The 26,811-nt window shown below is 43.2% G+C and overlaps 1 protein-coding gene across 1 annotated transcript; it reads right to left on the bottom strand.

The window, feature by feature from the left end:
* Positions 1-1,180: 1,180 nt before the first annotated feature.
* Positions 1,181-26,811, bottom strand: SMLR1 (small leucine rich protein 1). Its single transcript, XM_085611876.1, has 2 exons — positions 26,531-26,811; positions 1,181-2,124 (listed from the first exon to the last, which is right to left on the bottom strand). The coding sequence occupies exons 1-2, from the start codon at positions 26,655-26,657 to the stop codon at positions 2,024-2,026; spliced, it is 228 nt and encodes a 75-aa protein (XP_085468002.1). The 5' UTR covers positions 26,658-26,811; the 3' UTR covers positions 1,181-2,023.

Here is a 26,811-nt window from a genome sequence, read left to right as displayed (position 1 = left end):
GCACAGAGGAGCTTACTGCTCCCCAGTGCAGGACTTCAAAGCACTCTAGAAGTGCACCCACCCAGCTCCAATACACTAAATCCTGTCTGGAAGGTGGTGACACCTCCCTGTGACAGGATGCCTATTGTTGGGCCTCCTCCACTACGAGTTTCAGTCAGCAGCAGGAGGGCAGCCCAGTGTCTGTGCTGGTGGCATCCATTTTGTGATGCCAGGGCTCTTTCAGATTTCTACCGTGTTACCACAGTAGACACATGTTGTCCCCTCTAGAAGGGTGGGACAATGCTCCCACATCATGGACTGATGTGGGGGTATGATTCCAAGTTGTTTGACACCAAACACGACATGTTTTGATGCAGTCATTCCAAAGTTAGCATTATAATGCACTTAAGAGTATATGGTTTAACCGCATCCACAAACCGCCACAGAGAATAGATTCTGTGAGCTGCAGAGGGGCCCTGCTCATGCAGAGGCACCCCCTCACATTGTAAACCAAGCACCCTGCCCTCAGGATTGATAGGGCCTGCCATAGGGGTGGCTGATAGGTTTATATGTGTGTGTATTGTGAGATATAGAAACCTATACCTCAGTGAGGAGTACTAACACTACCTCACCCAGGCTGCAGTAGCAGGCCTGTGGTGTCAGATTGAGTCTGCTTCCCAGGGGTGGCATAATACATGCTGCAGCCCCTGGTAGGTCTGTCAAGTGCCTATGCCCTAGGTACCTAAGGTACCACATACTAGGGGCTCATAAGGTACCACAGTATCCAATCACTAGTGCATATAATATGCACACCAAGTCGTTTAGAGAGAACAGAGAGACTGGGGCCCTGATTAGTAGGGACCCAGCCTGACTATAGCCAGAAACCAGTGTATACATCAGGAAAAAAAAGTGGGGGCAACATAAGTGCAGATCCTACTCTCCTACATGCGCAGTCCAGAATGTTTGCTTGCTGCACTTTCTCGCTGGAAAATGTTGAAAATGCATCCCTAAATTCTGATAGGGCAGTGAGGGAAACAGAATACTGAAGACTAAACAGGGGGATTGTGGATGGGATTGCTGCAGATTTCCTTTTTGAATTATTGACCTCTATCAATCTTATTCACATGTATTGATACATCCTGGAGATAAAAAATGTTTTATGAAGTCTTGCCAATGCAGAAATTGAAAAAAGTCTACGTGACTTGTTAATATGGATTATTTTATTATCCTTATCAGTTATCCCAAACATGTTTACAGTAACATTGGGACATTACAAAGAACTGGTTTTGCATACAGATATGGAGTTTTCTTAATACTTATGTGCCATGTCTAGCAAGCTATTTATTGCTGTTGTCATTGCAATCTGGTTAAAGATAGGCATTTCATATATGTGCATACTTTCATAGGATATTTCATGCATAACATGTTCAATGAATGTTCCATACATAAAATATATACGTATAGACTAACCACCATTTTTATTGAGCATGTGACCTATACTGTCCAAAAACCTGGGAATAATTAGGAGTTCAAAGGATACCGTATTTGTACAACTCATCGTCCTGTGCTTTTGTGCACATTTTTACAATGTACGGTTATTTCATAATCTTTATGGGTCTAAAACCTATACCAGCTCAGCAAACTTCATTAAAGCACTACGAGTGGAAACATATTGTGAACGAAAAAAACTTCAACAGTAGTCCATGATCATGAGGAACAAGCAAACTCTCCAGGAAGATTTTATAAACAATGGCTGTCCTGTGGCTTCTGATTCCAGCTATATCGGTGGCGTAGTAAGGATGCTATGGGCCCGAATGGAAAATGGACTCCGCTTGCCCTCAGGTTAAGGAGTGAAAGACAGCATAGTTGGGGTGCGGAGGGCACCCATGAGCCACAGTGCCACTATACATGCTGCTGATAGCTATGGCCCTCAGCTAAGTAACATCTATTGCATGATTTTGTCTTGCAGTTTTTTGTGGTCCCTGTTTAGAGGTCCAGGGAATTGCTTTGCTCCCAGTATACGGCAATTTTTTATGTTTACTATTCAACTGGTGAATCCTGTTCTCCTCCATCGTCTTGGTCTGTGGAAGCAGCAATCCATAACTTCATCCCGGGTGTCATAAATGTTGGCCAGGTCGGCATTAGCTAGCGAATGGAAAGCATATGTTTATTGTCACTTACGTTTTTTATGTTATCCTATACATAATCACGTTTATACCACAAAAGTGAAATTATAGGTGGCTCAAGAACACATTATTTAGGACAACTGTACAAATAGACACACATTCGCACAAATACTGTTTACTGCCTCAGAGACTGCATATTACCAAAAAGGAAACAACTTTGCTAATATGTTACCTTCCTTCACAAATGTAAAACCTCTTGCATCCTGTTTTTTTGATTGGATGCCTGTTTTAAACTGAGTACACATGAAGATGGCATAAACCGTATATGCACATGCGCTGAGTGGAATAGGCTATTTATTACCAATGACTAGGGAGGGGAGGGCCTCCTTCCACACTCAAGGCTTTACTTCTCAAAAGGCATCTGGTCCTTCCCTAACTCAACAAGGGTGATGAATAGCATAGTGTGCTCTGAGCATCTGCTTTGATGCTATACAAAGGATGTTAGTGAGAATAAATGTGGTCCAATAATAAGGTATATTGGGTTAAATGTTGCAATGAACACACATTGACACTCATAGAGTGCAACAGACATACGGACTACAGTTCTATAGAAAGCCTCACTGGGGAACGCAATGCTTACTCCTTCAGTGATTCCTTTTTGCAATCACTTTACATGGGAAAATATTTGTACCTATACCTGTAAGACTTTCTTACTGTGATTGTACTGACCCAATTGTACTGCTTCTGCCCCTTCTCTGGATAAATTAATCAACAGCACAGCATGAACCATGTATGCAGATCCAGAGAGAGGAACATGCTGTTTACTACCATGGCTTAGGGAGAAATGGAGGTGTGAGCCATCTTGACGCCTCACTAATTGTGAGTCCTAGGCTCTCTCAACATGCATCAATGCTAGTATGTCTTTCACACTGTGCATCTGCATATATATGATAGCTACACTCTGTGTCATCATAATAAGTTACCAATGCTTTTGGCTTTCTCTTTTTGTATTATGCAAACAGATTTATGGAAAATACAATAAATATTTTATTTTACATGTTTAAACAAGTCTTTTCATAGGTGGAGTATTAATAAGGATAGACAAGTGGGTTAAATGGCACTCATATGCTCCATGCCTCAGTTGTATTAGCAAAGAGTAACAGGAAAGTAACAAAAGATTTTTTTTAAAGTGACACATTCACATAAATAATTGATAGAACCTCTCAGCAATATATACTTTAACCCTTTCTCTGCCAGGCCTCCGCCCCTTGCTAAGCCTTTTTTTTGCTATTTGGGGTAGTTTGTGCTTAGGCCCTCATAACATTTTTGTCCACATAAGGTATCCACGCCAAATTTGCGTCCTTTTCTTCCAACTTCATGGGGATTTTAAAGGTACTCAGGGTTTGTGGATTGGCCTGGAGGGGACCCGGAAATTAGCCAAAATACAGCTAAACTTTGTTCTTGGGGGGAAAACGGGGAAAAGGTGCTGCAGAAGAACATCTGTTTTTTTCCCTGCAAACGGTATCAACAAAGGGTTGTGGTGCTGAAATCACCATCTTCCCATCTTTCAGGGAAATGAAGACTTTTGTCATAAAACCAATTTTTTTTTACAGAGTTTTGGCATTTTACTGGGGCATAGCCTAATTTTGCTACTTTTGGTGCTTCCAACCTCCCTCTAGTTAGTGGTAGAAAGGGGTGTGAAAACAATAATGGATCTTGGACAGCTATACAGTTCTAAAAAGTGGTCAAAATTCTGAATTTAGCAAGGGGTCATTTGTGTGGATCCTTCAAGTTTTGGTATAGAAACTAACAGTTGAAAATAAGGAAAATGTAATATTCGTTGAAAAAAACTGCCGTTTGTGCCAATGTTTTCACTTGTAACTTCTTCTAAGTATGACAATTGTTTTAAAGCAATATACCACTACTTCTGCTGGACCCTTCTGGTTGTCGGGGATATATAGGACTTGTAGGTTAACTAAGAAACCGAGAAACTCAGTGCCTGTAACTGACCTGCGTCTTGCAATGGTTTTTTATTGTGTACCGGGTATATAGCAATTCATTTGGTAAAATATAAAGAGTGAAAAATTGATCAAGGACACCTATGTATTTCCAAAATGGGAGTAAAATATAGAGTTTACAAGCAGTATCTATTTGAACATCTCCTAAATTGTGGGTACCCATACTAGCATGTGAATTGTAGGACATTTTTCAAAGTGATCTATTTTTTGCACTTTGTCTTACATTTGGAAGGCAGAAATGCATAGAAAGTCAATAGGTAATAACAGTTGCTCTACAATTATGTGTCCCCTAGGTCTCCCGATAAAAATGGTACCACACTTGTGTGGGTAGGCCTAGTGCCCGCGACAGGAAATGGACAAAACGCAGCGAAAACAGACCCTTTTTTTTGCAAAGTGCCTAGCTGTGGATTTTGAAATCTAGCTCTGCTTGCACCAAGGGAAACCTAGTGAATCTATACATTTTTTAACACAAGACACCCAGGGAAATCCAGGATTGTGTGACTTGTGTGGCTCTCACCAGGTTCTGTTACCCGGAATCCCTTGCAAACCTCAAACTTTGTAAAGAAAAATACATTTTCCTCACATTTCTGTGATGCAAAGTTCTTGAATCGGCGTGGATCCACAAAATTCCACCAGCCCCTCATTCCCCAAAAATGGTACCTCACTTGTGTGGGTAGGCCTAGTGTCCGCCACAGGAAACGGGCCAAAACACAACGTGGACAAATCACATTTTTACAGTGAAAACTGACCCTTTTTTTGCAAAGTGCCTAGCTGTGGATTTGGAACCCTAGCTCTGCCGGCACCTAGGAAAATATAGCAAACCTATACATTTTTAAGAGCTAGACACCCAGTGGAATACAGGTGGGAGCGACTTGTGTGGCTCTCACCAGGTTCTGTTACCCAGAACCCCTTGCAAACCTCAAACTGTGTAAATAAAACACATTTTACTCACATTTCTGAGATGGAAAGTTCTGGAATCTGTGTGGATCCACAAAACCCCACCTCCCCTGCATTCCCAAAAGTCTCCCAATAAAACTGGCACCTCACTTGTGTGGGTGGGCCAAATACCTGTGACAGGCAGGGGCCCAAAATGTATTGTGGAGACATCAAAATTACCTATCACAAAACATCCTGGTTTTGCAAGGGGGAGTAACCTTGGTTTTTGACCCGGGCTCGGCGAACATCTAGGGAAACCTACCAAACCAAGACATCTTTGGAAACTAGGCCAGGGAGGTATGGTTTGCATGGATCCCCCAACGGTTCCCTACCCAGAATCCCTGCAAACTTCAAATTTTGCTGAAAAAAAAATCACTTTTTCCACACATTTTTGTGTGGGATCACCATGCCGGCACAAATGTCCTATCACCCAGCATTTCCCTTGTTCTCCTGAGTAAAATGAAACCTCACTTGTGTGGGTGGGCCAAGGGCCTGTGACTGGGAAGGGCCAAAAACATAGAGGCTTAAGGGTATAGCATGAGCGAAATGTAGGCACTGCATTTAAAGAAAAAATATTAAGACGATTCTGTATTGGACAGCCACACTAGTGAGGTATCATTTTACTCAGGAGACCAAGGGGAACGATGTTCTCCCCACATCTGCCTCCTGGGGGAGCAGAAAGGCTGTGTCATTTTGGGGGGAAAGGGTGGGGGCATTGGCATGCCCATTCTGGACAGCCCCCACCCCATGCCTATAAAAAAAGGATCGCTCATGTCTAGGGTGCTTTCTGCGCCCCGGGTGGGGGGGGGGGGCAGAATGACTGATGATGTCATAATTTAATGGGGGAGTTAAGGCCCTTACCTAAGGTGCTGCTCCCCCCTCCCTGGTGCCTAGTGTAAGCTGGGATCCCTACACAGGGAAGCCCCACGAGCACCGAAACAGTGAAACTGAAACTAAGTTTCAGTTTTGTTTTCGGTGTAATGACTTCAGTGAGCTATGCGCGCGATCATCATTACAACGAAAACCAAAAATATGCTTCAGGAGGTTTGGGAAGCTCTTCCGCACCTCTCAAGGTAAAAAAGAAAAAAAGAAAATCAATCTACTGTTTACTGCAGATAGATTTTGTGCAAGTGGGCTCATGACGGAATGGTTCTGTCATGAGCACACAAGCACTTGTGCTCATGACAGAATCATTCCATCATGAGCACTGAAGAGGTTTAATAGGTATAAATCTAACAATAATAAAAGTCTGGATTGCCAGGAAGCTAGAAAAGGGCCCCACATATGATCAAAATGTTGTCAATTATCTTTTAATTTATAAATCATTTTATCAAATGTAGCCACTTCATACATATTTTCAAGCCACAAATGAATCATTGAAATAATACTGATGTTCCAGAAATGTAATATATTACCTTTGGCTAACCTGAGAGCAGTGGAAAGCCATTTAAAGATATGAATGGTCATGGGGGTAATTCTGAAGTGTGGTGTAAAAATGATAAACTCTTTTTGAAAGAAAGATTAATAGAAGAGTGTTCCTTGAAGTAATCATCAATCTGAACCCAAAACATGCGAATGTTTGGGCAATCCCACAATATATGAATGATGCCACAATCTGATGCACTACATCTCTAACTAAAGAAATTGTGGCCAAGTTTGTCTGAGTATATCTTGGCCAGGGACCAATGCCACTGGTGTAGTATTTTGAAGTAATTATATTCAAGATGAGAATCTCTGAACCCGTTATTATAGTTTTCCAATGAAGTATCCCAGTCTTTGTCTCTAAACTCTGTGTTTAAACGTAAGGACTACTACAGCGTTAAGTTATTAGAAGTTTCTGCAGACAAGGAAAAATTAATTAGATTGGCATAAAGACCGGAGACAGTACCCTTTAAGATTTTTAGGTGTGAATATACAGTGCAATTGGGGATTGTGATATAATATCATGAGTTTTTGTCATGCTTACAGCAAGGACAGATGAAAATTGTGAATATTTATTAAGTTGTAATGAGGGGAAGTTGAATTCTTGTTTTGAACATGTGAATGATTTTAAAGAATGTTGTTGTGTGAACACATCAGCAATACTGTGTATTTTATGATTAGCCCAAATAGTCCAATTGAATTCAATCCCTTTGTATGTCATATCTGCATTAATCCATAGTGGGGCATGGGAATGTAGAAGAATATGAGATTTCGTAAGCCTATATGCCTTCTGCCAAGCTAGCTTTGAGAAGTAAATGATAGAGGTAATACAGTTTGTAAACAGTAAATGTTTAGTATATTAAATTTCCAGTTCCGTTTGGAGTGGAGTAGGGACTGTTCAAGATGAACCCAAAGTGGAGTATTCCTATGGGTGGGTAACATATACATAGAGTGAGCTAGTTCTTGTGCAATAAATAATTTTCTAGCTGAGAAAGACATAAGCACCCTTTTGTTGAGGACCACTTAAATTAGATTTATCACCGCCCCATATGAAACAGGATATAGTAGATGTCATTGTTTTGAAAAAAGATCTTGTTCTAGAAAGTGGAATCATTAAAAAAATATAGTTGAATTTAGGAATCGTATTCATTTTTATAATCTGTACTGTGTCCCAGAGTGGTTAATTCAGAAGTGTCCATCATTGAAAATCTCTTTTCATCTGTTCAACTATAGGATTTAAATGATCTTTAATCATATCCTTCAGACCACTATTAAGGTATATCCCTAGGTATTTTAGTTTCAAGTGTAGCCATTTATAAATAAGTCAGTTATTAGACGCTATTGTGGTAGTGGGAGTTATCAATAGGGCTTTGCATTTAGTCTAATTAATTTTATAATCAGAGAAATTTGAGAATATATTTAATTGAGAAATTAAAGAGGTTGCAAATCATTTTGGATGTGAGAGAGTCCAAACAATATCATCTACATAGTAAAAGGCTTTGATTTCCCCAGCAGTAGTGTCAATGCCCTTGATATCAGCGTTAGACCGTATGGCTATAGCTATTGGTTCTAAATCTAACGGGAACAAAAATGGTGAGAGCGGGCAACCTTGCCTGGTACCACGTTAGATGTTGAAATACGGGGACATGAATCCACCACAGGTACCGGTCACCATGGGTGAATTTTACATGCCACTAGTTAGGGTGATAAAATCTTTACCAAACTCAAATCTCTCTATAGTGCAGAATAAATAGCCCCATTCTACCCTATCAAATGCTTTTTCCGCATCTAAAGAGAGACTGACTTTCTCTTCTTTATTGTTTCACAGCTGCCATAGTAGATGTGAAACAGTACGAAGATGGTTAGTAGAGGATCAACCTGGGACAAACACAACTTGAAATTAATGTATTGAAGAGGTAATAACCGAGCTAAGGTGATTGGCCAAAACTTTGGCTAGAATTCTGACATGTGAGTTAATTAAATTGGTCTATAACTAGAACATTTTAAAGAATCTTTACCTTGTTTAAGGATAACAGTAATACAGACCCTTAACTAATCAGTCGGTAGATGTACCAAATGTAGTGCCTTATTGAAGACAGATTTTAAGATCGGGACAGTGTAATTTTTGGTGATCCTAAAAAATTCAGTAAGAAACTCATCTGCCACAGTGGCCTTACCAGTGGCCAAACAGTCAATTGCCTTTATTATCTCAACCCTTATGATTTCTCCTTCTAGGTCCTCCTTCTGTCCCTCTGTTCATTTAGGAATATTGAGTTTGAAAAAGAAAGCATCTTCTGATTGATCTAAGCAGTTTATGGATGTGTAGAGTGTTTCGTAATAACTCTGAACTTGGCATAGAATCTCTGCGGGATGTGTGAGTAGTTCACCTTTAGAGTATCTAATAGGAGGAACCACTCTAGATGATTATTGTTGACATAATTGGCAAGCTAGAAGTCTCCCAGCCTTTTCCACACATTTGTAGTGTCGTTATTGAATACAAAATAAACATGTCTCTGTATTAGATGTGTAAAGATTATTAAGGGCAATTTTTGCAGATATCAATTTCTTTAATATGTCTGGGGATTGTGTTTGAGAATAGGTGGTTATAAGAGTTAAAAATTCCATTTCGAGATTAATTCCTACAGTTTTTGCTTGTTTTTTATTAAGTGCTGTGTCCCTCATTAACAAGCCTCTCAGTGCTGCTTTTACAGCACCCCAAAGTGTTTGTGATTGGAGACTGAATGTTCGTTATCCATTAGGAACTGTTCCACATGCACAGACATAATTGGTGCTTTTCTTGGTGATTCTTATATGGGCAGAGATTGAGCCTCCAAGGGGATTTCGGGGATTGGGAGAGCCCTAAATCTATGCAGATAGCAATAAGATCATGATCCGATATACTACAGGGAATTATGTTTGCGTGCGTTACCAATTTCAGAGCAGAAGAGGAGACCAAAAGGTAATTGATTCTTGTACATATTGAGTGAGAGCATGAAGTAAAGGTATAGTCTCTCTCATTTGGGTGTGACAGTCTCCAGCATTCCTGCAATGAATGATTGCTAATTAAATCCAAAAGCATATGTTTATCTTTATTTTGATGGATGTCAGGTTTGCCTAATCTGTCAATAAATGTATCAATGGTGATGTTACAATCTCCCTCTATTAATACTCGTGATGACCGAAAGGATGCCAGTAATCTGCTTAGCTCGGATAGAAAGGTAATTTTAAAGCCCATAGGAGCACATATTGATCATACAGTTAAAATAGTGTTACGAACTTGGAGTTTAGCAAAGCTATAATGTTCCTCTTTTCCTTCCCACGTTTGTAAAATTTTATAGGGCAAGTGTTTATTAAACAGAATGGCAAAACCACATTTCCTTTGAAGTGTGCATTAATTAACAGTCTTCTCGGAAGTAATACTTGCATTTACGATATGGTCAACCAAATCTCGATTTAACATTTTGCTTTCCTGTGAGGTGAGGTGGGTTTCTTGCAATTTTGTAATATCTGGTTTGCTTTCACCAATAAAAGTATTTCTTTCTGTTAGACCTGTCAGCCCTTTGGGTGGTCCCTCCTCATCATTATTTATTTTGTCCCACTTTTGCCTCAAACCCTGTTATAATTTTTCCTTTTTGGGAACCACCAGACTTTTTAGTGTTGATGCAGGGTCAGGGAGCCATTTTCCCTACCCCTGGAACTTCTGTCTGAGGGCCTGAGACACAAAATGGTGGCCACCTATTGTCACCTGTGACATCACCAGAACTCACTGGAGGTTTCCAGAACATTCTAGAACCCTGTGACAGTGGGAGGCAGTTTAGAATGTTGGGAGGCCATCTCAGAGTGGCAGTTGGCATCTGACTAGAGAGGAGAGAGGACCAGTTCAGAAGGAGGTCGGAGTAAGGCAGCAGGGGTGGAAACCAGTGCTTGGAGTGGGGTCCAGAAACCCAACCTTGATGCTAGTCCCTACTGACCAAGCCCAGCCTAGAGCCCTGTGTGGGACCAAGACCAGAAAAACCATCTTAAGGACCTACATATTGTGAAGAGGCCTTAAAGAAGAAGACCAGCAAGCTCCTGACCTGTTTAGCGGTGTCCTCCTGGAGTCCTGACGTCGAAAAGCCTGGAGACCTGAGGCCTGAGGTGGAGAAGCGGCGCTGACAGAAAGCAGACGTCGTACCCGGAGCCGTCAGAGGTCGAGTGAGGGCGCCGACGGAGGTCGTGGAGAGGCACCGGAGGTCGAGTAAGGAGTCACCTGAGGTCGAGGTGAAGCGCGCCGGAGGTCGGGAGTGGAGATCGCACTCCGGAGTCACCGGAGATCGAGGTGAAGCGCGCCGGAGGTCGGGAGTGGAGATCGCACTCCGGAGACGCCGGAATCTGAGGTGAAGCGCGCCGGAGGTCGGGAGTGGAGGTCGCACTCCGGAGACACCCGGAAGTGGGGAGGCCGTGACCCTGCGACGCCGGAAGGCGACATTGAGCCGGAGCAGCCCAGCGACATCAAGCCGGAGCAGCCCAGCGACATCGAGCCGAGGCCGCCCAGCGACATCGATCCGGAACAGCCCAGCGACCTCGATCCGAAGCCGCCCAGCGACACCGAACCGAGGCCGCCCAGCGACATCGAACCGGAGCCGTCCAGCGACGTCGACCCGGCGCCGAGCGGAGCCGATCATCGTGAAAAGGGCAGTAAGTGGTAGAGGGGGCGTCTGAGGCCCCGTGGAGCCCTAAAAGACCATTCTAGGGGCTAGAGGGGTGTTAGAACCAGCTTGGGAGTGCCAGGGGTGAACTGAGACTGGTGCAGTGACCTCTGTGAGGGGTTGTGTATTTTGGGAGAGCCAGATCCTTAGGTTACCCTTATTCTACCTCAGTTCAGGCCCAGCCTTGACCAATCTAGGTGGGACACCCCCCATGTCATCCAAATGACCACAATCTGTACTTGGGCAAAGTGAAACCAAACTACCTCGTGAAAAGTGATTTGAACTGTAATTGTCATTGATTGTGTTATTTAAGTTATTGAGGGTGCTTTATTTATTGTCTTGCACTGTATTTATTCCTGACTGTATTTATTTGCCATCTGTATTTATTGCACCTATATTTATTCCGTGGTTATTTATGACCTGATCCTATTTATTGGTATTATTTATTTGACCTGCTATTTTCAAGAAAAGTCTTATGGTATTGTATGTGTGTTTTGAAACCTGCAACTAAGAGAAAATAAGATAAAGACAAACTACTTTCTTTCATAATTTTTACGGTGTAGTGTCATTTTTGGAACGGATGAACGCATGGTTATTGTGCGGGTGTGACGTACGCTTAACACGGTGCCTGACCCCCGACCGCTCGAGCCAAGCTACCATTGTGCTGGGAACCTGGTGACTGCTAACCCGGTTGCCCGGTTTCCAACACTTTCCTTTTGAGAAAGTGTGTCAGACCATGTACATTCAGTGAGGTAATTTTTAACAATCTTGTGTAAATTGACTGCATAGGTTAGATTAATATTTTAAAAGTAGACGTTAGTGTGGAATTACAAATGTGTACAAAAAGAGTTTATGAATAATGCAGAGTATATTATTGATGTAAGACAATAGATTCCAATTCCAAGATGATTGACTAATAGGGACTTAGTAGAATAAATGATCTGACGATAATAGAAATTACAGCTATTCTACTGATAATTAGTTATGTGTCCAACAGCAAATGTTTGGACAACAATATACAAACTTTTAACTGGGAAGGTGCGTATAAGATGACGTGGTGTAGTGTTAAGAGATATCATCAGCTTTCTGAAGGCCAATTAACAATGCCCCATATATAAACTGAGTTGTAAAGTGTGCTTGTTCAGAAGAAATTGTTCCAAACAGTATACATGTAAACCATTTCACAATAAACAATAAGAAAAAGGGATGTGCGTAAAATAACATTCAAATGTGTGATGTAAGGGGAGGTGAAAATGGAGAAAAGGAAGAAAAAGAGAAAAAAAAGGGCGAGAATATATGGAAAATGTGTTAGTGATTCATGGAGAAGGATGACAAATATGGATATAAAAGATGTCCATGTTCATGCTTTCAGTGGTGATCTTGATTTATCTCTTGATGTCTATCCTTTTCAAGCTTTAAATTTGTCACCATGAGACCAATTGCGAGTCACAGTTTTCAATGTACCACATTTGTCTGAGTCTGAATAAGTATTGCTTTTTGGGTTATGTGCAGCTGAAGGAGAAGTAGACTTATATTCCATCTCTGATTCATTTTCATCCAGGTAATTTAGGAAGGTTTCCAAATAGTGTGAGTTGAGTCCTTGGTTTTTCCTTGATACGTTATGATCATAGTTGCCATTTCCAGAAGTCCATATTTAATTTCCCCTTTTTTCCTTAGAGGGCGGAGAGCCAAAATTAGTTTTTTTGCTTCCGTTATGATTTGTCGAGCCTGTTGATGATTTAGGCAATAAGCCAGGATATGGCGAGGTTGAGAAGTATGAATAGAGTTTTTGGAACATACTCAATAGACGTGTAGAAATTTGAGTTTTGGAGAAAAAGTATGTTTCATGAGAGTTGGAAATAGCGTACAATTTCTTGCTAACCTATCATCCTTTTCCAGTTGTTCCGGAAGACCAATAATTTTAATATTATCCCTTTTACTGCGATCTTCTAAGTCAATTGTTTTTTGTAGAAGGCACCAAATGTTTTGACTGTGTTCGGGAAGTTTGTCAATTCATGTTTCAACCTCAGTGAGGTAACCACCCATTATCTACATGTATGATTGAAATTGGTCAACTTCCCCTCTATGAGACTGTACTTCCAGGGTATTCGCAGATACTCCATTATTTACTGAGGCAATCAAATTCTTAATGTCTAACAGTTCTTTAAGTAAAGTATCCATTGCTGTCAGTGGGATATCCTGAAAGGTTGCCATGGTGGAAGGAGGGTCTTTGTTAGTTGGGTCTGTCATTAAGGCTTCACTATATGACAGATGTCAAATGTGCTTAAAATTTAACATGGGAATAAAAATGGAAAATGGAAATGATCCTCTTCCCTACGTTAAAACTGGACCAAACATATTGATGAAAGATGCAAGATTAGTTCAGTGTTAAGTCCCATTTCAGCAAAGCTGTTGATGAAAGATCCAAAGAGGGTTACTACCACAACGAAACAGTCACTCAAAGATTGTGGTTCTTTGTATACTTTTGACGTTGTACTTAATCTCTCATTTATATCCCTCTATTCTCACTGTCTTTCACTCTCCTTTCTTTGATGGTTCTAAATCACCTTACATGCACTTCTCTCCTCTCAGTCCATCCCCTATAACCCCTGTCATCTCCCCGTGTCTTTCCTTATCCTTCCTCACTTTATTTTAGATCAGTATATTGGAGAAGGGTTAAGGGTAGGAGTTCTCAATTGTCACATATCCTAAGAGTTCCAATATTTTTCAACTGAGCTGATTTTATTCAGGCCCCATGAGACTGATGCATTTAAGGAGACAGGCTGTAAGCTAAAAGGGGAAGCGGGGAAAAAAACTTTTCTTTGTGTTTTAATTAGAACTGTATTGGGAGGGAAAAAGGAGATAAATGAATGTTCTCTTCCTTCAGTGTGCTATTTCCTTTATGTCGTAAGTTTCCAGGGAGGAGCGTGTGTTCTTAATTGCTGGAATTCAATGGAGCAAGACTCTGCTGAGTCCAATATGATTCATCGAGGTCCATTTGCATTCAACAATTATAACCGGCGGAGAGGTGAGCCGGTTTTTTCATACTCTACATTAACTGTTTTTTCATACTCTACATTAACTGTAGTTTCTAGGCTACAGGGTGTAATGATGCTTTACTAAGATCTATACTTTTCTCTTATATGTCTAGATTCATTTAATACTCACGTTGCGCCTTATGGTAAGATTCAATAATTCATTGTGATTTCCCTACTTTATGATCGGATTGTATTTACCCTCTTTTTTATACCTTTCCACCACTATGTTTTTGTTTTTCCTCACCCTCTGTTCTTTCTTTCTGTCTTTCTTTATGAACCATTCGCACTTTCTAGTATTGGCCTACTTAATGATGAGACGATTTTAAACCTGTTGTATCCTGATGAATATATTTTAATACATATTCCTCTTTGTACTGACTAGTAACTATTTATATAGTTTTATGCAGATTTATCTACTGTTTTTCACTAATTTTGAAATTTGTATGTCATACTCCTTGCGCTTGGGGTCTTTCCTTAGACCTTTCACATTAACTCGATTTGTTTTGGGTGACTGCGGTCGGTCACGGTGTCTGACGCTTATTATGTATTATGTATTTTGTTTTCATTAGACACCCTGTATTATTGTTTGTGTGTCTACAATATATCTTTGTGTGTTTTTTTAGCCCTGAAGAAGTCGTGGGTCTTACACCCGGACGAAACACGTGTTATTAAACAAAGAAAAAGAATCGTGTTGGATTACTGTAATTTGGTCTACACTACTGTTCTTACCATTACCATTACTTTCTGTATTGACACAGTACTTACTCATAACGTGTGCATGGACATTCTTTGTTGCATTCAACAATACCTCAGAGCTGCCACCCCGTGGCTCTCCCACTGCACAGTGGCGGTTTCCGACATCTCCCATTCAGTGATCATGCTCACATTGGGATGCTCAGATCCGCGTTCCCCGGCTCCTCAACGTTTGCCGTACTCATAAAACCAGAATATCAGTACAATGGGCGCATTCCCATATGAGAAAAGGCGTGCATCAGGATCAACAAGACATCCGGAGAGATCGTCCAATGTCACAGCGTGATGAGGCGTGCTGGAGAATCCGGGAAAAGGTTCAGGCCTCGAATTCCTCCTCGATCCTCAGCAGAGAGCCACCATTTCCAACTGCATCAAGCTCTGCCCGTCAACTCATGGATTTGAAAGCACGTGCTGCAGAGTTCCTTGTGTCTACAGCAGTTTTCAGGCAACAATAAAAATGTCAAGATAACACTGGTGGTTAATGTTCTTGCTGGTGAGAGATTGGAGTTTTGTCTAGTGGTGGTTTTGACTCATCATAAAGTAGTGCAGAGGGTTAACGTGCCTGCTGCAGAGAATGTGTATCATGCAGACCACAGAATTGAATTTGAGCTATAAAAAAAATCCTCAGAACTATTCGCATACCAGCTGTGCTTAACATGCCAGTAGTTGCTGGTGGGTGGCACGGATACTCTTTTTTGTTGACTGGGAATTATTTTTCATAATCTGATATGGACCGGAGCAAGAGAGAGAAAGGCAGAAAAGGGAGAAAGAGAAGGACAACAGGAGAAATCAGGAATGAAAAAGAACCTGCCGGAGATAAATGGACATGAAGCTTATGATGGAGGAAGAAGGAGGTACGAGATGTAGTCAAGACTAGTTTGCTTAGGTATTCAGGAACAAAAGAATTCGCATTGCTGGCAGAATACTCCAATCACCAATGAGGTTGGGCCTTCTGCCAGTGCCTGGGACTGTTAGTTTTAACAACTGTGGGGTACATGCCTGCTCACATTGTGGTGAAATAGAGCCAGTAAGGCTCCCTCATTAGAACTGGTCTGAAATCAGGAAAGCTGGTAGAAGAAATATGAATTATCCATTAAAATACAGAATAAGAGACATATGATCAGAATAAATATTAAGCTAAAAGGTGATACATTGGCCAGAAAAAAGACCTTCTCATAGTATGTATGTGCAATATGTAAGCTACATTCTTCATGCACCCCTTTCTTCATTGGCAATGTGCCAGTCTGTACATGAAAAATGATCATAACTGCTATACCTACATATATACAATTAATGCACAAGCATTCTGTCAAGGTGAATTTACAGTGAACGAGTTCATCCGATCAAAAAGCACTGTATTTTACACACATTCTGCATGCACGGCTGCTGGAAGTCTCAGCTGGTTCAGATAAGTCAGTATTTTGAAAGAGTAGAGAGCATCACAAGCGCTTTTTCTTTGCCAGTCGGTACAGGTATACTATTCCCTTATATCCAGAGTAACCAATTACCTGTGGCGATGCAAAGCAAAATAGTTCATGATATTTACTTTCAAGCACAATAGGTTTTTAGGGCTGGAGGGACACCTTTTTTGAGTGCAAAAAAACACTTTCCGCTGATTTAGATCAAGTGGACGGTGCAAGGGTGGATCATTGCAAACATTCATTATTTTGATGCAACCCCTGATCTACTACTAATTCAGCCAGACTGGGGTTTGCATTAAAAATGAAAACCTGATTGAAGCAGGCAGAAGGAAATATATTCATGTCTAAAAAAATGACCAATTCCATGTATGCTGCAGTGCACAGAACACATTTATGCCCACCTTTACTAGATAAACATGCAACTCAGTGCAGCAAATTCTGCGCTGCGTCAGAAAGAGAGAGCAGGAGAGCCTCAAATTTACAGAAATATGGAACTCTCCTCCCCTCTCCCTAGCACTGGTGCAAAAACGTGCTGCTTTGTGGCCGTAAACACTTTTGCACCATAGTGCAAGGGTGTCTATGTACTACAAGCATCGGTTTTGTACCGGAAGGATACTTTTCTAGTACAAAATACTATGCTTAGACTAACCTTAAAGAGTTTCTCACCCTCCACCAGGTGTGCTGTACAGTGCAGGACACATGCAAAGTCGGAAAAGAAAGGAGACATAAAAGCATTTCTCCATGATAGCGCCTGGTTGAAGTGGGTGCTATTTTCTGACACTAAGCTGTGTCTCCTTTTTACCTCTTGCCTAGTGCTGGAGCGCGCATGCGAGGCTTATTGTGAGCGAGAAATTTTCTGTAGTGGCCTTGTAGCCACGCCCATCATTTTGATTGGCCGGCATCATCATTTATGTTAAACGTTGGCCTCCGATTGAAAGTGAGGCTTTTTTGTTACCGCCCTGTCTCCTTCTGCGACGGCCCATCCGGAGCGGATTGTTTCCTTGCGGCGTTACACGTCGAGCTTTATCTGGTGAGTGAGCACTATTTTTTTTAAATGGAAACTGATGGGGACAATGGCGGCTGCAGCGCTCTGGGACACTGCGCTCGTTTTTTTTTGGTTTTTTTTACACTTTAAGACTGAGCGCGGCGCCCGCTTTTGGGACACCGCGCTCGGTTTATTTACTTCTTTTTTTCACTGGGGAGCACGTGAGATCTATTTTTCATATTGTCGAGGGGTGCAGAAGTGCCAGGGTTGGTCGGATATCCCTCTTCTCAAGGCCGGAATTGTTTTTTTAGACAGGTGTGGTTATGGCGCTCAGATCGGGGGTATCCAAGCACTGTTACTTGCAACTCGTGAGATTGTACACCAGGGTTATGTACCGTCTGGTAAACTCTTATAAAATAAGAGTATTTGTAACTGGTATTACCGCATTCCTTGATGAAGTAATAGCGTTTTCCCCGAATATAAAGTATAAAATGGTTTTTACCGCATCAATCATATTCCGGATGCGATCCCAAGAGAAGGGTGTGCACTGAGTGCCTGTTAAGTGCCTCTCTTCCACTCCAAGGAACTTCTGAATTTTGCAAACTGTACCTATTGAACATCACTGTGCATCCAGAACAGACATATCTGTAGCACTGTTTCTCTCCAACGGGGCATCTTGCCGCTATTGAAAGGCGACTGGATGAAGAGTGTGTGGAGCCTTGACTATAGGGCAGTCCATTGAGCCGCCAGATAGGGCCATGCTCCCCGAAACCTTGCGCACAAGCCCAAACTAGTACCTGAAAGACAGCTGCCTACTTAAAGCACATCTTAGCAGGATATGTCCCCACCATTCACCTTCCACTCCTCGGGGCCTAGGGACCTGCGAGTCTACAGGCAGCATCTGCGATGTGCTTTAATGGAACGTTTATCTCCTTAAAAATGATTTTAAAGCGTGTGAACATACATTTGTGACTATTGTTTCCCTCGGCACAGGCAGGCACCCTCTTTATCAGACCAAGCAGCGGGCGGGCAGATAGTTAATAAGTCCAGAATGGGAGTGTTCGTCTACTTGGCAACGGATGGGCATGGTTGGGTGGTCTCACTACTCGTAGCTCATGTAATTTCTGCGCTGATACAAATTAATTCTAAATAGCGTTTCCACTCACTGCCTCAGCAAAGAGGCCACCAATTGAATGAGAAGAGTGTGAACTTGCAGTGAGCAGGACCAGTGTACGTTCTGTTCCGCAAACACTTAAGGGACAGACAGACACAAGCAGTACACCTAAACAATGTATTGCTTGATGCATAGACCCTCAAGCAATCAGGTCAATCACAAATCCCGCGAAATGCTCTCTGGGCGCTATACACCGCCAACACCGGTTATGGTAACACAATTACAAGGGCCTTGCACAGATGTTGAGCGAGTGCTCAGCTGCCCGTATACCAGGAGTGACACTTGGAGCTACTGTCTTTTTAAAGTCTAAAGCAGTTTGCATTCTGGAATTCGTAGTTCCACTTTTTACAATGCACAGCGTGGGCCAGACATGCGATGCCGCCCTTCCCTCCTTTCGTTTCGAATCCACAAGCGCTATGGGAGTCTCTGGGCAGCAGTTTGGACTGTGTTGATGCCTATTTGGAAAGCCTGTTGCTCCCTGATTTGCTGCTGTAGGTGAGCAGTCCCCGAGCCCATTTAACTCACTATCAGCAGTATTCCAGCTTCTGAAAGCTACAGATGACCTGTGAGGAACAGAGACCACAGAGCGGAAACCGATTATATTGATGAACGCACCTCACTTTTATTTGAAGGAGCATTTTTTCCTGCTCTTGTTAAATCTTGCTGCAGATCAGTTTAGGAATGTTCTCTTTTAAGTGTCCTGCTTAGAGCCGCCCACACACAGTCTTTGTGTAAGTCATGCCTCAGCCAGCAGGGAGCACAGGGCTGGCTCCAAGCAGGAGTACCCACATCAGAGGCAGGAGGAAGTGTGGGATCTCTACACCCCAACCCTCCTGACACAGCAATCAGAGAAAGACAAAAGAACAGGCCTGGCCAAGAAACATCCCCAGATTGAACAGAAACCACAGCCCCCTCCCCCAATGATCTAACAAAGGACAGTGTTCAGGAAGAAATTATCTTGCTAACAAAGTGCATATGCATTTCTGAAGGTAGCCCTGTCTCCCCTTCTCTCACTTCAGTGATCACACTGTCTCCCTCCCACAGGAAGGAGGCAATACACTTCCATGGTCTGTGAAGACCTGGGCTGATCAGCTATTCTTGCTCAGGCAGTGCTCTAGTGGTATCTCAGCAGTGGGACTACTGTTCACCTGAATCTCGTGCCTGTTCAAAGTATCGAAATCAGCGCTATAATCCATGCAAATAATGATGTTTCTTTCTACAGTATGGCATCCTCAGATTGCATGCTAAATGAAAAAGCCTCCTCTATATTCCTAAAACCCTGCATAAACCCACCACCACTTAAAACCTAAGCTTGTCTCCTCTCCTTTTTTCCTTCAATTACATTTTCATACTTTCCATCGCGGTGCACCTTATTTCTCTGAACACAGCCTACTCCGTCACATGTTTGCCTGAACTTCTATTATTACATTTCTGCAAATTGACATCTCTTCTTTCCAAAGACTGCAATGCAATAGGTCTCGCATTTACGCGAGTTTAAGCTATTGCCATTATTTATAAATGAAAATGTGTTTATTTATGATTTGAAAACAAAAATAAAAGGCATTGTTATTTGCAATGTCAATAGCTCAAACTCGCGTAAATGCGAGACCTATTGCATTGCAAATGCTTGTTTCGTAAATAGGGTTTAGCATCAGAAACCTTGGGTGGTTGCATTGGAACTCCCATGCTCCACCCAGGCGCGCAACACCCATTGGGCTCACCGGGCTTCAGCCCCCCCCCCCCCCCCCCCTCATGTGTGTCAGCCCGGCTGAGACAGCCTCGCGGGCTGGCGTCCGTCTAATTACAGCCGCACCTGAGTACTTCACGAAGTTCACAGGTCTTTAAAAGACCATTTACACGTTAATATGGCTGGAAGACTTAGCCCCCCCCCCCGAAATCTTTTTCAGCCCCCCCCGAAATTTGGCTCTAGTTGCCCGCCGCCTCCACCCATGGTTCGTCCCCTTGGCGCTAAGTAAAGCACAGCAGTGCTATGCAGTGCTCTGTGCTACCTTCGAGTGAATTTCCAGCGCTAAACAAGCTTAACGCTGGAAAGTAAAATTAGTAAAAAAAGATTTAGCCTCGATATGCGTCACTTTTATGACGCGGCACTAAAACTTAGTAAATATACCCGTTAGTGCGTTTGTCTAGACTTAGGAATGTGTGCAGGAAGGGTATGCTTCCAGTGTGAATCCAATGCTAGACGGCGCACGTCCACTGCGGATCATTGTATGAGGCTGTGTGCAGAGACGTTTTAAGGCAGGGGCAAAGTGGGCTCTGGCCCAGGGCCCCAGACCTTCAGGGGGCCCCCTGACAGACCCAGCTCTGTTCTGCAGTCTTGCCCTGATGACCTTGAATAACTCTTACACAGATTATTTCAAATACCGTTTTCCTTTGCTTTATTTTCCATGTGATTGATATGTGAGTGTCTATTATAGACATTTTGTAGAGAAAAGTTGTGTTTATGTGACATGCAACAGCCATAAACAAGTTATAAAATCAAATCAGAACCACACATATGAGAAATGGGAGAGTGTCACAGAGATTATTTGCAGTAATATTAGTGAGCAGCTGCTACGTTACAATATTGAAAACACACATCACCAGGGGCGTAGGAGACACTAAAATTCTGGGGGGGACAGGGACAACCTTGTGCACTTTCCAGTGACCCTATACAAATCACCGCCCGTTAAACAAATACAATCGCATACTTTCGGAGTGAAATATTGAGAAAAGCGGGCATGTAGTCACAGTTTGCATGTATGCTTTATTGTTATTTACATTCATATAGTAATGAGACCAAATGTTTAAAAAAAACATATATATGAATCTTGCATCTTAATGCACAAAGCAAACAAAGGCCGCTGACTTAGGGTCGGGGCGTCGTGTTTGCAAGTGCATTAGGGTTTGAAAAGTACCTGCTGCTGCATTCCTGGTCTCCAGCAATTTTCAGGCAACAATAAAAATGTGAAGATAACTTTGGTGATTAACGTTCTTTTTTTGAGAGAGATCGAAGGCTTGTCTATTGAAAGTTTTAATTCAATAGGTCAGTGAGTTACTGCTTTTGTCCGTGATATTCTTTTGGTATTTGAAGTTTATAAGTTAAAATCCTAACATTGAACAGTGAGCTATTAACCGTCATCAAAGAGCTGCATAAAAACTTCACTGTATAGATTAGAACGTTGTGATTTTTCCCCAGTCTTTCCCTATCCTAATGTTGGAAAATGGGTTCATTAGGATAGAAATCAATTCTGATTATTGAAGAGAACCCCCCAAACATGGTGTTATGTTTTACATTCTGAGTTTGTGTTTCTCTAGTGTTGCAAAGCCGCCCTGGCACTCCCCAACTTTATGCTGACTGGTACTGGTGGTACCTGACTGACTGACCCTGGCCTCTGCCTAAACAGCCAGTGCTATTCTGAAAGAGGCACTTAAAAATACAGTGAAAACACCTACATACACTAGGGTGCACTATGGGTTAGGGTACCCCTATGATTGGCATGACCTCTCCTATAAGGCCCTAGTACATAATAGGGCAGGGGGATTAGAACCACTTTTAAGTCCCTAGAATATAATAGGGCATGGCAGTTTAGAGGCCAGCAGCCCTTTCTGCGCTTGCATGTGTGCACTGCTGAAGCCTGAGGTCAGTTTAAAAGTAGCCCTGTGTTATAGGGCTGCTTTTAAAATGCAAATTGTGCCCAAACTCGACTTTTGGGTTTGGGGAACTTACAAATTGATCAACTACAATGTTGGGGCAAAATTAAGTGGAAAAATGTTTTACACTTAACTATGGCTGTATCATATTTGCCACATAATACATCATCTGCTGCATAATCTAACGATTTCCTCCAAAACAATTTTGTAGCTCAAACAGATCCCAAATTACTTAAATAAATGTGACTTGTGTTGCTGTGAAGTTTAGGGCCCTTTGCAAAGGTTAGTAAAGAAAACAATTCCTAAGAAAACAATTGGTCCCAGACACTCCTAATGACACTCAAATTAATACCTGTAGGAGAGTGTAGTATGCAATCAATTCATACAACCAAAAATGTATAATGTAAAGGCACATTCAACAGGGAAATCTCATAGATAAGAGGCCAACCAAAGTCAATTAAATTGCAAACATCAATTTATTTCCCGCTGAATCATATTCATAAAATGCAAACTTAGGGGCTGACTACGATGGCAGGCGGACTTCAGTACCACCGCCATCGAATCAGGGAATGGGACCGCTGGCCTTCCAGGTGGGGGCCCCACGATAGGCATTACAATGTGACTGCCACTACGGTGTTCGCAGTGCCTATCTTTTACATTGCAGCAGGTGCTGCTGGCTGCATCATCCGCCGCAAAGTAAAAAAAAAAGGAACATGTTAAATATATCGGTGCCTGCCACATGGTGCAGTGATATGTTGTGGGGCATCATAGATGCCCCCCAGGACCCATGTCTGAGGGCCAGGGGTAAAGGGGCCTGCTACGGGCCCCCAATGTCCCTTTCGCCAGCATTTCCATGGCAGGTGAACCGCCATTGATAAGCTGGCGGGTAAGGGACATCGTAATCCCTGCTGCGGTGCATGGTAGGCACCACCAGCATTGTAGGAACCACAAGCCCCTCCACCACACCGGCGGGCTCAAGAAGCCCGTCGGGTGCGTGGTGGTTGGTCTTTCCGACCGCCAGGTAACCACCCGCCATTGTAATATTGCGGGCTGTGATGCAGTCACCAATGGCGGTGGGACCGCCACCGACGGGGTGACGTGGCGGTCCCACTGCCATTATAATCACCCCCTAAGTTTGGTGTGCATGCAAATCCTACATTGCCAACCCCTGGCAAGTTGCACTGCTAGTGCTGGAAAAAGGCCAATGGAGGTACCAATGGGTGAGGTGGACTGGCCTCAAGGGTCTTGTGACCTCAGTGACAGATTCACTGTCGATCTAGGATGTGCTTCTTCATATGCCTGCCCGTAAGACTGGAAGTGAACTGCAGTATGGATTGTGGTGGACAGGTCCACCTGCGGGTGCTAAGACACCTGGGCTTCTAAGGACTATCGGGCCTTCTAAGGTGTAGCATCAGAATAAGCTCTGTCAGGAGTGTGGTATGGTGAACTGGTCATGAAGGTCTGAACATGGTTCTCCAGTTCCAAATTCAGCCGCTCTGGCCAGAGTGCCACATTCTCTCCCACACTGAACAACATACTGCCCCACTGAGAGAAACTCGCACTGCCTTCAGCACAACTCAATTGTGCTGCGACTAAATTCAAATTATGCACTAGACAACAGTAAAATGCTGCCTGAAAAAAAATGAATAACACCCTGGAAAAAGCAAACACTCATAGGGAATGCAAGAATAAGCAAAGCATGTGAACTGTAATCAGAAAAAAACATGGTTACCTTAACGGTTTTAAACTCATTATTCAGAAATCAGTAAGTGATTTTGCCTGAAAAGTTCAAGACATGGCTACAGGACCAGGAAGGGACCCCTTTCAATGTCCATTGCTTATATCCTTTCAAAATGTATGCAGTTTGGTTTAAAAAAGACCACATCCCCAAACACAGAGCCGCATTTTATAAGCTAAAATAATTAAAAAGTTGAAAACGATCATATTAAACGTTTCCACTCTACCCATCAACCAGGTATTTCAGTCCCTTTAGGAATGGCGCACTTACCCACCCTGGGAAAACAATGTTGTTCAAGGAAAGAAGATAAAAAAGAAAGTAGCGCTTTCACTGGCAAACTCTGTAAAGTGGCGCTAATGTGTGTGGGTGTAAATAACAGTCTGGCCTGTCTGCTGTCCACTCTGTATTGCTTTATTTAGGTATTTAACTATTTTTTCTCTCCATTCCGAGGTGTTTCTTTTCAATAGAAAACGGTCAGACATTTACAGCCAAAGTGTTCAGCCTTTTTGGATCAATTTCACAGGGGAACAAATAAAGAAAAGGAGAGGCAAGAGAGAGTACCTTAAGAGCTGCCTCTTGAAATCAGCACGTAAGCAGGAGCGAGACAGAGACAGGAAGATATGGAGGAATAAAGAGAGGAGGGCAGCCGCCAGAGGCAGATCAGGAGTAGTGGACACGGTCCTTGCTATGAAGGAAAAGAGACAGCGTTTATTTTTTCTCCGTTCTCTGCCCTTCCCAGACCGGATGAGCCTTCCTGCAGCATAACAAAAGGCAGAGGGCGGGTGGCCTCTGACTCCACGCAGGTCAAGTGCAGGGCCATTAGGTAGCGCTTTCTCGTGCTAATGGCCCTGCGATAACAGAAGGGAGAGGGGAAATTCCTTTGTCCCCTCGTCCCCCCCACCCTTGTCCCCCGTGTCCCCCCACTCCAAAATCTGGGGGGGATATATCCCCGCGTCCCCCACGCTTCCTACGCCCATGCACATGTAAATATCATTAGAATTTGGACGAGTGCGCATGTGCATTTTCAATGACCCAGCCAAAGAGGGCATGAAAAAGCTGAAATTGGATCATGAATTCAAAACTGTTCCTAACAGGGGCCCCCAAAATATGCTTGGCCCAGGGCCCCCAAAATCCTTAAAATGTCCCTGGCTGTGTGTCCTACAGAGGCGCCTTTACAGCGCAGCAGCACAGGGGATTACAGCGCAGCAGCTGGAGGCGATTCTTACTAGACATGGCTCTGCGCTGTGTTTCTTCCCTTGCACAACGCTGTGCAGGAGAGTTGGACCCTGCGCTGCTTTGCATGAAAACTTAGTGAAGCTGGACCAGAGGCGCAACTAGAGCCAAATTTCGGGGGGGGGGGGATAAGCAAAAATTTCGGGGGGGGGGCTGAATCTTTAAACAGTAGGCAGAGTGGCGCTGATTTCGGGGGTGGGGGGGGCAGAATCTAGGCAGAGTGGATCTGCAGGGGCTCTTAGAAGGGGTGAAACAGCAGCAAGGCCTCATTAGCATGCAAATGGTCTTTTTAAAGACCTGTGAAGTGCTCGGGTGCGGCTGTGTTTGTACCCGGGAAGATGTCTCATCTCGGGCTGCCACACACGACGGGGGGGGGGGGGGGGGGCTGAAGCCCTTTGAGTCCAATGGGTGTTGCGCGTCTGAGCTGGACCTCAGCATTGCCTTGTATGATCTCTTTCCATACCTCGTGTGAGGCCCAAGGCGGCAGAATTACAAGCCCAAACTGCAGGTTTTCCCTCAAATAAACGTTCTAAATGTGTGATGCCCTCAGCCTGTGTTTTTGACTTCTCTCTGTTTCCGCAGTCAGTAAAGCCAGTGATTTTAAAAGGGTAATATAGGCATTTTTGTGACAACACGTATTGTGTATTTTCTGCTTAAATCTGATTTACAGATCGAGGATACTTTTAAAAGGGCAGTACTGCCATCTCCTGCAATGTGTCCCCGTCACATAAACTACAGGGACACGTAGGTAGAGAGAGAAGTAACTTCTTTATTATAGGAGAAGGAGCGCCTGCACGAGAACATGCAGAATTCCTTTAATGCTCATTTATATTTTGAAAAATGAGTGATTGCAGTCAGTGGCGCGTCACTGTTTTACTAATGAATGTTTTGGTGCTAGTGACCCGGTAAAGCAGGAGTGCACCTTGAAATGGGGCACAGGTCACTCGCAGCTTTTACCCCGGATCCAATGCCCCTTCCGTGTACAGGCCACAAGGGCGGTGGCCTCTGACATCCCCTGCACGGCTTTGGGGGTGGGGGTTCACTTCATGGAAAACAATATAGAACCTTATTTTTTAGGCCAGTCCCCGAGCCATTAATCCTGATTTCCACTTGATTCCGTGATTAGATGTCGACGCGCAGACTGACTGAGCGAACCTCCGCGACCCCTGCATCCTACCTTTAATCCCGAGGTTCGGTGCCTCCAGCTCTTCCCTCTCCCATGAACCTTATTCCTCCCTAACATTCAGTTTTAACCCCCAGTCTCCTTTCCCCAGGTCTTGTGACATCGCTGAGCACTGATCGATTATATGTCACGTGGCCCTATAACATGTTGCTACCCCTCCTGATCGAGCACGTGACGCTACTCACCCTCCATTAGTTTGATCCGGAAGTAGGCAATGAGCAGCAGCAACAGAAGGGTGACTGGCAGGAAAAGGCCACCAAAGAGAAACCAGCCAGGCAGCTCCCGAACAAAGGCGGATAATAAATACCCCATGGCTCGGGGGTCAGCTTCCCCAGCAAGAGCCACCGACCCGCAGCCTCGCTCCTTCCTTCTGCTCGGGGTGTTCGCTTCTCCGTTTGCCCCTTTGTTGGCCTCGTACAGACACCAACAACGGTGCTTTGGACTTTGCTTTGTTTGAGTTATCCCG

This window comes from Triturus cristatus, chromosome 6 (genome assembly GCF_964204655.1).
Source record: "Triturus cristatus chromosome 6, aTriCri1.1, whole genome shotgun sequence".
Taxonomy (NCBI): Eukaryota; Metazoa; Chordata; class Amphibia; order Caudata; family Salamandridae; genus Triturus; species Triturus cristatus.
Note: the sequence above shows the minus strand (reverse complement) of the source record. Positions and strands in the feature narration are given on the sequence as shown.

What these genes read in the sequence shown, in the direction of transcription:
- SMLR1 (XM_085611876.1), bottom strand. Translation starts at nt 26,657, where the DNA reads ATGGGGTATTTATTATCCGCCTTTGTTCGGGAGCTGCCTGGCTGGTTT. An exon ending in CCGGATCAAACTAATGGAGG is followed by an intron (nt 2,125 to 26,530) that starts GTGAGTAGCGTC and finishes TCCATTCGCTAG; the next exon opens with CTAATGCCGACCTGGCCAAC.